At 43.4% G+C, this 11953-nt stretch overlaps 1 protein-coding gene and 1 gene segment (V, D, J or C); both read right to left on the bottom strand.

The window, feature by feature from the left end:
• Positions 1-3830: 3830 nt before the first annotated feature.
• On the bottom strand, positions 3831-4357 carry LOC107116399. The segment is given in 2 exon segments: positions 3831-4147; positions 4294-4357. Coding segments are annotated over 2 exon segments (363 nt in total).
• Positions 4358-7844: 3487 nt separating this feature from the next.
• LOC107116400 (vacuolar protein sorting-associated protein 29-like) lies at positions 7845-10138 on the bottom strand. The gene is made up of 3 exons (XM_015418300.1): positions 9926-10138; positions 8425-8660; positions 7845-7962 (listed from the first exon to the last, which is right to left on the bottom strand). Exons 1-3 carry the CDS (start codon positions 10136-10138, stop codon positions 7845-7847), a joined length of 567 nt encoding a protein of 188 aa, XP_015273786.1.
• Positions 10139-11953: the final 1815 nt, after the last annotated feature.

Raw genomic sequence — 11953 nt, forward strand, 5'->3', positions numbered from 1 at the left:
AGTTTCGTTGTTTGTCCAAGAGAGACAGTCTGTGAGGGAGAGTGAGTCAGAGATGGCTGTGAACTGGCACCTTGACAGGAAAAAAAAGGCAGGGAAAAGCAAAATCATGAGCTTGGTTCTATTTCTGTGTTCTGAAATATCACAAAATATTGTGGTTCTGTAACAGAAGCACAATATGGCTTTCTTTCTTGTTCCCCACCCCTTACCTGTGCAATAACTGAGGAGTATGACGAGAAATACGGCCCTGGGACTCATGGTGAAAGGCAAAAGGAGTCCAAATTTGTGGAGCCCTCTCCTTTCTTTCTTAAATCCCCCAGGATCTGACCAATGGTTCATTATGCAAATTTGTCCTTGACCTGGCTGAAAATAAAACCCCTCCTCTGTAGGGATGATCCTGTGTCACCCAGCCAATGACTAATGAATGTATTTGCATAAAGAAAACTTTTTTTAAAAAAAGAGAGAAAAGAGAAGGTCCCTTGCTTTGTCCAGGATAAAAACGAGTCCATAGTGGCATAATTTGCAGTGATAAAGATTAAGAAGGGTAACCAGGAGTAGTATGATGGGTACAGATGAATTTGCAAAGGAGAAATAGGAGGGGATGGGGTAAAACCAGCCTTTTCCAATCCTATATCCAAGGCTCTTTCTTTCTTTCTTTCTTTCTTTCTTTCTTTCTTTCTTTCTTTCTTTCTTTCTTTCTTTCTTTCTTTCTTTCTTTCAAAAAAGAGGTGCCGGAACTCTCAAGAGGGAAGTGAAGTTTTCAACCTGTATACTGAAAACTCATGAACTTTTAAACATTTTTAAAACAATTTTGTTGAAGAGGATCTGGAACTCCATTCCGGTGCATTCCCCCTTGAAAAAAAGCTCTGCCCATATCCAAAAAGTTGAAAAGGGACAACTGACAAAGAGGAGTAGAATTTTCTCTAGCCACTTTCTCCCGCAGTTCCCCTGCATCCCCCCTCCCACACCATCTCTCTCTCTCTCAAAGCTTGCCAAGGTAAAAATAGTAACATCTAGATTAGTTGGGACATTTTGAGCATGTTTGTGCAAGATGCAGAACAGGGAAAACATTCTAATGTTGCTTGAACCTAATTCCAATGTATGTTTGTTTTTTACAGGGCAGAGTATATGAGAGCACATCACTCCGACCACACTCCAACCCCATGCTGATGTTTGTGAATACTCGTTGCATGAATACAAGGATCAGGATCACACCTTTTTACCTGACTCCAAACCTCCTCATGTAGATTTGCATAAAGCAAGCATCTATACTGTGAACAAAATGATTCTTTTGGGGGGTATTTTTATATGTGCATGTGTGTATGTGAACGAGTGTGTGTGCACCTGAAAGTCATGGTGACCTCTGGTGACTGACCCCTACTGGGGGCCTGGAGGATATTCAGAGAGGTGGCTGAGTAAAGCCTGCCTCTGGTACTCCAAGGAGGTCTCCCATCCAAGTACTTGCCAAAGTTGACCCTGCTTAGCTTCCGAGATCTGATGAGATCAGGCTTGCCTGGGCTATCCAGGTCAGGGCCAGAACAAAATGACTTTTAATTCTTCAAGTTTATTCAAGTTTATTTATACGGTCAAGCGACCAGCCAATATAAAACATTACCTAGAGGAATAATAATGTAAGATACACTATAAATACATAAAATTCAGATGGTTATATAAAAGAACATTAAAACGAATACAGTATATCATTAAAACTATACAACACAATGCTAATTTGTCATCAACTTGCTATCTAAGGTAGACTTTTAATTCTTAAAATTCCAGTTCTAGTTTAAAAATTATTTGGCAAGGAGCTCTGATGTCTGGCTTGCACACAATGAAATTAGACAACTAGCCCTAAAGAAATATTTCTATCTAGTCACATCTTGTGTGTGTTATTTCTGGTCAGTTGGCAATCTGCCATGTTTAGAGAATGAAAAAGGAGCAGAAAATGCAGAGCAAGCAAAACTGGACAGGGGAAATAACACGACTGATCTGAAAGCAGCAGGAAGTGGGGAGAATCAGACTGAGGGGAGGGTGAATGAAATGGAAATAACGGCACAGAGGCAGGCTCAGCTTGGAGAGGTGCACATCTGCCAAAGACTGCAGGGGTTTATTCTTCTGCATCAGTGTACAGGAGAGACTAGAAGACACACTTCCTTTGAACAACTTCCTGTCCAGGTGCAGGCTGGGCCAGGGCTCTGTAATGATGTAATTCTAAGAAATGTATGGATACATGGATGCAAGAATCAGGACTGCATCTTTCTAACTGACTCCAAGCCTCCACATATAAATTTAAATGTTTGCACAAAGCAAGCATCCATATGGTGGAAAAAAAATGACTTTTAATTCTAAAAAATCTGGTTTCAGTTTGGGGGGAAATTGGCAAGGAGCTCTGATGTCTGGCTTGGACATAAAGAGATTAGGCAACTAGCCCAACAGAAATATATATATCACACCTTGTGGGGAGAGGGTCCTGCTCAGTTGACAATCTGCCATGTTTAGGGAATGAAGAAGCTGGATTGAAGGGGGCAGGGCAGAAAACGCAGAACTGGACAGGGGAAATCACAATGTTGGTCTGATACGAGCAACGTGAAGAGTATCAAACTGGGGAAGATTTAATTCAATGGGAATAACAGAAGAAGAGGAGGAGGAGGAGGAGATTGGATTTATACCCCACCCTTCATTTGGAGTCTCAGAGCAGCTTATAAACTCCTTTCCCTTCCTCTCCACACAACAGACACCTTGTGAGGTAGGTGGGGCTGAGAGTGCTCTGAGAGAACTGCTCTTTCAAGGACAGCTCTGACAAAACTATGGGTTGCCCAAGGTCAGCCAGCAGTTGTAAGTGGAGGAGTGGGGAATCAAACCCAGTTCTCCCAGATTAGAGTCTGCGCATTTAACCACTACACCGAACTGGGACAGGTTGGACTTGCAAATGTGCACCTCCTCCAAAGATTGCTGGGGTTTATTCTTCTGCATCAGTGTGTACAAGGGAGTCCATTTCCTTTCAACAACTGCCTGTCCAGGCGAAGTTCATGGCATCCCTAATTTTTATCTGATTTCTTCATCTGTCGCTTCCATAGTCTTCATCTATGGTTTATCTCAGCAGGTATCTCAAGATGCATCCATTTCTCAAGGGAAACAAAAGTGAGAAGGGATTAGGTCTTTTCCCCATCACTAACCTTTCTCATGTCTGATAATTATGTGCGTCTGTTGAGTGGAGTCTCTGCTTCTATCCCTCTCCAGTCTCAGGGACAGGTAGGGTAGAGGAACAAACCTAGGACATTACCTACATTCACTCCTGGTCTCTAAAACCCTTCTGACTCACCACCAGCATGTGCCTTTGCCTCTCTCCCATACAGGGCAGGATACCTACTGAAAGACTTTGTATATACCCTTCTTTCCTGCCTGCCCACCAGTATCAGCAAACAAAACCACTGCCTGGTGAGCACAGCCCCAGAGAATGAAATACGGTTATGGAAATTCAGAATCCATGCTTGCACATTATTAGGAAGCCCTTCCAACATCCCTGTTACACACATGTCTGCTGAGTCATCTCCCCTTAATGCCCCTCTTGCTTCCCCCTCCCTGGGAAACTGGAAGGTTTCTCACAAATGTGTGCAATAACTCCATGGCAATTCAGAGCATTTATTGTATTTGAAAATGGCCATGATTTGACTTAAATCATATTCCTTTTTGACTGCATGTTCTTAGAGCTCCTACGTTTTCAAGTAAGCCTTGTCCATGGTTCTTATGACAGGCACTGATCAAATTAAATTTGAAATGCTTCTAAATTCTTCACTCTGAGGAGAAAGAGTGAAAGTTTTTGTCTCAGTTCCTCATTCGCTTTTACCACTGTGGATCTGGCTACCACCGCTGTTCCATTTAGCACAGAAGTAATCTGCCTCATCTTCAGGCTGGGTACCGGTGATGGTTAAATGGCCAGTGATCCCAGAGACAGAAGCCGTGAATCGATCCGGGATCCCTTCTCCCCTGCTGCAACCCTGACAGTGTACAAAGCGAGGGGCCTGGCCAGGCTTCTGTTGGTACCAATGAATGGCGTAACTTCCACTGTCGGTGGTGCAAGAGAGTTTTCCCGTTTGTCCCAAGGACACAGATTCTGAGGCAGGCTGAGTCCAAGGCTGTGAACTGACACCTTGACAAAAAAAACAAGCGAGCAAAACTTAGAACATTTTCTGTGCCCTCAAAGATTACCAAAGAATACTATGTTTTGATATATACACCAAATAGGTGTTTTTTCCCCCCCTTGGGCTATGAAAAGTTCATCTACCACACCTTTACCTGAGTAGTAACTGAGAACTGTGAGGAGATACAGGGCCCAGGCCATGGTGAGGATGAAAAGGCTTTTCTGTGGCAACAGGAAATCTCTATCCCGCATTCTCTTTTATATCCCCTCTATAGCTAAAGAATGGGTGGGTCATGCAAATTTTATCCCGTCCATTGGCTTTGCTAGAAAGGGCAAACTTCCAATAAGGAGATGCAGCATTCTAGCTAGACCAATGACCAGAAAACAAATTAGCATGAAAGGGAAGTTCTTAGAAGGAAGAGGGAAATTTCTTCATTTGGTACTCACTTCCAAAAAGATGTATCACAATGATAAAAAGCTAAGCAGGAATTGAGTGAAGAATGGCATGTTACCTCAGCAGAGACTTGCTTGTTAATTAACAGTAATGTGTGGCTGAAGGAGTTTGCTGGAGATAATTGATGGTTAGGAGGGAAAATGTTTACCCCTTCTCATACCCAACAACTTGAGAGTATTTGCACAGGAGATTTCATGGGCAGGAAGGGAATGTACCACCAAGAGTTTTCTCCAGCCTACCCTCCTCCAAGTATTTCCCCCCCCACCCCATGTAGTTATTTCTGGTCTCATAACTGGCTGAGGATAAAATATTGAAAGGCTGTGGGGAGGGGGGGAATTGGTGGATTAAAGAAGGGTTAAGAACCTTTTCCCACTCCTCCATTGTTACTCCCCTACAAAAGCCCCCACTGGACCCGTATGTGTATTGCAGCTGAAACAATTTTGGGAATATACATCTTTTGCCAAAGTAACTTGTACTTCTGACCTAAGACAATACATGGCATAACAGAGAAGACAGAGAAGCTTTCTAAAAGTTGATAGAAATCCTTTCAACACATATTTGTTGTTTACAGGGCTGCGAATATGCAATTAAATTATTTCCACCACACCCTACCCCTGTTAAGTGTATATTGATCTAAACCCTCTGGGGATACTGTAGTCTAAGAACAGCCTTCTCCGAAATGGACCTGTAGATCTTCCAGAGTACTGAGGCCATTATCAAAGGTCCTTGTTCATATCTCATTCCTCTGTTTGAGGTAAGGGTATCACTCTAGGACAGAGAGAGATGCAGACAAGCAGAGTGCCTTCTTTGCTGGGACAGCTGCCGGAGAGAATTAAACAACCATCCAATTTTCTAGACACCTGTTTTTCCTTGGGCAGATGCAAACTTGCCTAAGGCTGACTGAATTTGGTCTCTGCACATGGGTGAGCAGGGAGGAAGAGCAGGAAAAAGCACACATTCATACTGAGAAATTCCTGCTTCTCTTCACACTGCTGCTGCAGGTCAATGTTCTCTGTGATGTCATATTGTAAAAAAAAGGGGGTGAGGATGGATCAATCGCTCCTCCTACAGGCAAAAGGGAGAATTTCACACAAAACTGCCTTTTATATGAAGGATCAATCAGAACTCACATCAATGCCAAGTTATGAATATTCATCACAGAAGCCATGACCATGTCATGTGGAAATTCATCTTCATCACATTGCATAGGAATTCTTTGCAAATATTTTAGAGCTTTTTAAAAAAAAATCCTTCTCCATTTTACTTTGATATCTGAGAATTTGTGGTCCAAATTTAGAGATTTAATATTGGTATTTCAAAGCCCAATCTCCACAGAGATGGATGTCAATAGTTGCCATGATCATAATCAGAAATCCAATCAAATAAAAATCCTAACAGAGGATACTCAGATCTGAAGCTGTGTGCATTCAAAGGGAACCACTCCCAAGATCACAGCCCTGCAGATAGCATTGGAAGAATCTATTCAACTGCAAAATTACTTGAGACAGCAGAAAATTAACCTAGAAAACTCATCTTGTCTTGCAGTCACGCAAGAAGCTATTCAAATAGATTCTGCATTCCCTGAAAATGTGCACTGATTAAATTTTTTAAAAATCACAATTGTGTGACTCCTGTAAATAAACAAGAATCCTTGGTGGGAGGGCGGGGTAAAAGTACGAAAAATAAATAAATAAAAATAAAATTTGGTGAATAACATTGTACTTGCTGTTGGGCATAGAAAACCACAGTGGATGCCCTATTGATCAAAGACATTTGTTTGCTGTATAGGACAGAGTGTTTTTTCAGAGGCAGCCCCATTTATGGAACAACCTCTCCAGGGACGTACACTTGGCCTTGCTTTATTAATATTGTAAACCGCCTTGAGCTCCATGGGAAGAGATAAATATTTTAAAGGAATAAAAATGTCAGAAAAGATGGCTACAGAAATTGGAATTATATCATTTTTACTGTACAGTAGATATGATCCTGTTAAATGGAAGGTACTTGACAAGTCCAAAAGAAGATCTAGAAGCCTTCATAAACAAAAGTTTGGTAAGAGTGTCTTTTGAAATAGAAGCAGGTCTGTGAAGAGGAAAGAATTTGAAAGAAGAAAATGGGGGGAGTCACTTCCCCTGTACCCAGGCCCAAAGCCAGGATTTTGTGGCTGGGGGGGGGGGATTTTCTGGTGGGGCTGAAGTTCTCAATGCAGAAAGAAAAACCATTTAGCCAAAAGAAAGCTGTTGCCAGGATAGATCTCTAAACTGCAAGCTGTCAACCGCTTTAGATGACAGTTCTCAGCTGCTGCACTTCTGCCAGCCTAAGCAACAGTTCTGAGAACAAGCTGGCAGGCGTGGGTGATGACTTCTATAGTTAAGAAAGCTAACACTTAGGCAGGAAAACTCTCTTAAAGGAAACCAGTTTCTTGACACAGAGTTAGAAGAGATCCTAGAGGTCACCTACTCCAACCCCCTTGGCTCAGTGTGGAAATTAGTCAACTACAGCACCCCACTCTGCTTAAAGGAGTGAGCACTTTTTTAAAAAATTTAAAATGATTGAGGGGGAAAGCATTTACAGGATACATTATTGTGGGGCTGTGCCTTTAAGAAAGGGGGAGAGCCCCAAAGACCTGCCATAACTACGGACCTACCTGTACCTGTGAGATACACAAAGGTATTGTATTGACCACAACTTGCACCACGATAATACACTATCATCCTCCAGTTGGACACTGCTGTTGGACAAGTGGGCTGGACAACAGTAAAGGAGGCAACCACACCCCCTGCAGATTTCCTGGACACAAGCAGTAGATCATATGCAAAAAGCCCTCGCAAATTAGTCTGCATGCTGCCTCTCAGCCTCTGCCTGACAGCTTTTATGGTGGGAGGGAGTACATCCATTCCTGCAAGCATGTATTTCAGAGGGGGAAAGCTTTATTTTAAATAGGATTTAGAACAGCTTTGCACATTGCGATCAATCCATTCCATTTTCTTCATAACAGTTTTATTAAGGGAGATTACGATATTTACAAACTTGGAATTTGACTATAGATAATTTTTACAGCACTTTTTTGATAGCAAAATTCCAGGAGCAATGAAGTTTACAATAAGACCCCAAGGAAGAATGTGTACCCCATACCCATCCCTATGATCCAGGTATGTATTTCTATGCAGCAGGTTTACAGTGCAGGTGCGTATGCAGCCAAATCCATGGAGACATCAAAATTGCAAAGAGCCTCCAGTAAGGGGGCTTGAATTAAGACTTCTTGAATTCAATCCTTTCCACCTTCACTTCATCTCTAATAAGTTGGTACACATAAGTGACAACTGTGGAGGCTTGGATGTCCATCAGAACGAATGAAGGAGTGATGTTTCTGTAAAGATTTAGAATGAATGTCAGATATTAAACTAGTGCTCAGACTGACAGTTCCAGCTCATCTGTAAGCTTACTGGGAGAAATTGTTTTAGTCTCTCAAACACATCCTCTGGTTGAGTTAAGGAATGTGGAACTCAACAGAAGACTCCTTCAGTTCTGCATTTGGACATGCATCAAGCAGACTGTCAGAGAATGAATCCACAGAATTTACACTGCGTCTTCTGGTTGGGGGCATGCATTTTAGAGGACTGCAAAGATGAAGATATGCAGAATGTCATATTGGGCACATAACACATGAAAACAATATCATGGAAGACTACAGAAGAACTATCACTTATATTTTCCTATAGCAATGAGGTCTAGAAACATGCCCTTCCCCTGTTCCCTTCCCGCAAAGCTGAAAGGGACAATGTTCTCAAAAATCTGTGTCCAGGTGTACTTCCAAGGATATTGGCCTCACCTGTCCAGGGCATTGTAGGCTCCTGTGGCTGATCCGGGGTTGATAAAGAACTTGTTTTCATGTTCAAGAGCCTCAAATTTGTGTGTGTGCCCTGAAATGAGGATGTCCACATTCAGTTGCCTCTGCAGAACTGCCAAGCTGGCCATATCACCCCAAGGGATAACTTGATGGCCGTGGATCAGACCAATTCTAAAATGCCCAACAGTAACAATTTTTTGCTCTGGATAACTCAGGCCCTAGGAAGGAGGGGGAAAGAATACTTGATTATCATTCTAGGCATAACTCTACTAGCTACCAACATAATCCATTCAGCCACTTCTAATTGCTGAATTTATCATTTGCACTGCCAGGCTGCATTATAAGAAATATCTTTGTTTGGGATGCCAAGTTTAGACTCCTGTGCCTATAACAGTTAAATAGGAGAGAAAATTTTGACATGTGCAGCTTTATAGTAAACCAGATATAGTTCTATAGGGAACTTAGCAGGCTTGCAACAGCCTTTCCATATTGACATTATGGAAGCCAACTCACATCCAATTGTGCTGAGCAGAAAGTGTGGAGCTGTCTCCAAGCACAGTCTTTCACAGTGTGGGTCCTTGAGAGATATGCAGACTCCCTCTGGAGTGAGCCATTTCACACATGCAGGCCACCAGGAATGGGGGAGGAGAACATGTTAGCAGTTTATAAACTTATGAATGGTGTGGAGACAAGAGAATTAATTCTCTCTTTCAAAGAATACTAGAATTTAGGGTCGCCCAATGAAATCGAGGGGGAGTAGATTCAAGAGACAAAATGGGCTTCTCTTCAAAGAAACACATAATTAACTTGTGGAACTTCTTGCCACAAGATATAATTAACTTGTGGACCTTCTTGCCACAAGATATAGCATTGGCCAAGAGCCTAGAGAGTTTTAAAGGGCAGCTAGACAAATTCATAGAGGAGAGGTCCATCAATGGCTGTGATCAGAAGCAGTATACTTCTGTGTACCAAGTACTGGGGGCAATAACAAGGATCGGCTGTAGTGTCCCTGTCCTGTTTGTATCTTGTCTGTCTTTTAGAGGCACTGGATTGGCTACTCTGGGAAACAGGATGCTGGATTAGATGGACCACTACTCTGATCCACAAGGGCTCTTCCTATGTTTAAGTCAGGTTCTACTCTTCAAGTGATGAACTTTCATGTATGAACCAACGAGCTACAGTTACAGCTCACTTCTCCTTTGCAGCATGTATCAACATACAAAACCAAGTCACACTATTTGTCCATAGCTCTGTTCTAACAGGCAGGGGCTCCCCAAGATCTCAAGCACAGGACCTTTTCCTAGCCCATATACCAAGGATCTTTGACTCAGGATATCAAGGACGGAATCTGATACCTTATGCATGAAAGCCCTTTGCCACCGCACCCTCTACTGAGCTGTGGCCTCTCTGCTGAGGAGCATTCATTAACATCTATCATTCTGCCAGGCTGGATTGCCACAGCTATGTACAGAAGTGCCTCTACCTCATCAAAGTCCCCTCTGACAACATGAACGTCCCCCGCCAGCGTCTTTAGGTAATCATAACTGTCCTTGGTGCAGAGATTCCCCGTGCAGAGAATGTGCTGGATCTTCCCGGGGACCAGGAGCTTCTTGAACTTGGCTGGGAGGCTGGCACATCGATGTGGGATGTGAAGGTCTCCTAGCACCAGCACCAACTTATTATTGTCCGGGAACATAAGGGAGGGAAAGAATACATGTTAAAAGCCAGATGTTCCTGATTTGCTGAGAGCCAGCCTCTACTGAATACTGACTTTCATCGATTTCCCAATGCACCCCCACCCCAGAGCTTTTTGAAGAATGTTTCACAATAAGACAAATTACTACATTCTTTTTTTAAAAATTCACTTGCCCAGTGTAAAACAAGGCCTTTAGAGTTACCCCATTAGAGTTACCCCATGTGAGGTCATGACATAAGCAGCTTTGATTACAGCTTCATTTCTTTGATGCCCCACTTGGAAATGCAGAGATAAATTAATTCTTAGAATCTATGAACTGTTAATGTCAGGAACTTAAGTTCAGCTCAGAAACTTTCCTCCATTTATAGTAAATCGAATCATAGAATGTTAGAGCTGGAAGGGATCTTGCAGGTCATCTAGTCCAACCCCCTGCACTCTGCAGGAGCAAAGTCAAAAGATAGCCCTACAACATACCCGAAAGATGGTCATCCAGCCTGCGCTTGAAAACATCCAGCGAAGGAGCATCCACCAAGAGCTTTTTGAAGAATGTTTCACAATAAAACAAATTACTACATTCTTTAAAAAAAAATCACTTGCCCAGTGTAAAATAAGACCTTTAGAGTTACCCCATGCGAGGTCATGACATAAGCAGCTTTGATTACAGCTTCATTTCTTTGATGCCCCACTTGGAAATACAGAGAGAAATTAATTCTTAGAATCTATGAACTGTTAATGTCAGGAACTTAAGTTCAGCTCAGAAACTTTCCTCCATTTATAGTAAATCGAATCATAGAATGTTAGAGCTGGAAGGGATCTTGCAGGTCATCTAGTCCAACCCCCTGCACTCTGCAGGAGCAAAGTCAAAAGATAGCCCTACAACATACCCGAAAGATGGTCATCCAGCCTGCGCTGAAAACATCCAGGCGAGGAACCTCCACCACCTTCTGAAGCGGTCTGTTCCACTGCTCAACCACTCTTACAGCTAGGACGTTTCTCCTGATATTTATCTTCCTTAGATAAATAACTTGCTTAAGGTACCCTTTAGCCCCTTTAAGCAACCAGTTGGGTTTGAGAATCACTTAGGAGCAGGGGTCGTTTCGTAGAAAAAGAGCTAGGGGAACTCATTAGCATAACTCATTAGCATATGCCACACACCCTGACATCATAAGGCCCGGTGGTGGGCCTGCAAGGCCGGCGGGAGTGCGAGGAAGCCCCGCCATGGCCCTCCCTGACCCCAGCTGGCCCCAGGCAGGCAGGGGTGGGGAGAGGCGGGGAGGAAGCAACTTACCCTCCCTCTTCTCCTGCCTCCTCCTGGCTGAATGAGGGCCGGAAGCAGGGGGTGGGGCTTCATCATGTGCCCCGCCCCCCGTACCTCACCCGGGGGAACTGCGATCCCCCGACTTCATCATGTGCCCCCCGCACCTCACCCGGGGGAACTGCGATCCCCCGTGATCCCCCCGAATCAACCTCTGCTTAGGAGCAGCAATAGTGATCTGGAAAAATCTTGAGCCAGGAAGAACCGTGACTTGGCACAGCTGGACGGACTTTGAAGTGGCATCTCATGGGGGAGGGGTGGCACAAGCCACCACTGGTTGTTGTGTTTTAAACCCTCCATATCTAAACAGAAAGCTCACACCCAGAGTAAGGCTGTAACTGGCTGCTGATCTAATGGTGGTCTCCCATTCAAATACCAACCAGGGCTGACCCTGCTTAGCTTCTGAGATCCAAAGAGATCAGGCAAGCCTGGGCTATCCACTTAAATAGCATAGTCTGTTGTTTCAAATAGGTGAGTGTACCTGTTGGTTACAATCCCAA

The sequence above is a fragment of the Gekko japonicus genome, unplaced genomic scaffold (assembly GCF_001447785.1).
Source record: "Gekko japonicus isolate JY-2015 unplaced genomic scaffold, Gekko_japonicus_V1.1 scaffold5177, whole genome shotgun sequence".
Classification (NCBI taxonomy): Eukaryota; Metazoa; Chordata; class Lepidosauria; order Squamata; family Gekkonidae; genus Gekko; species Gekko japonicus.

What these genes read in the sequence shown, in the direction of transcription:
- LOC107116400 (XM_015418300.1), bottom strand. Translation starts at nt 10,138, where the DNA reads ATGTTCCCGGACAATAATAAGTTGGTGCTGGTGCTAGGAGACCTTCAC. An exon ending in TCAGAGGGGACTTTGATGAG is followed by an intron (nt 8,661 to 9,925) that starts GTAGAGGCACTT and finishes CCTCCTTCCTAG; the next exon opens with GGCCTGAGTTATCCAGAGCA. An exon ending in GCCTACAATGCCCTGGACAG is followed by an intron (nt 7,963 to 8,424) that starts GTGAGGCCAATA and finishes AAATCTTTACAG; the next exon opens with AAACATCACTCCTTCATTCG.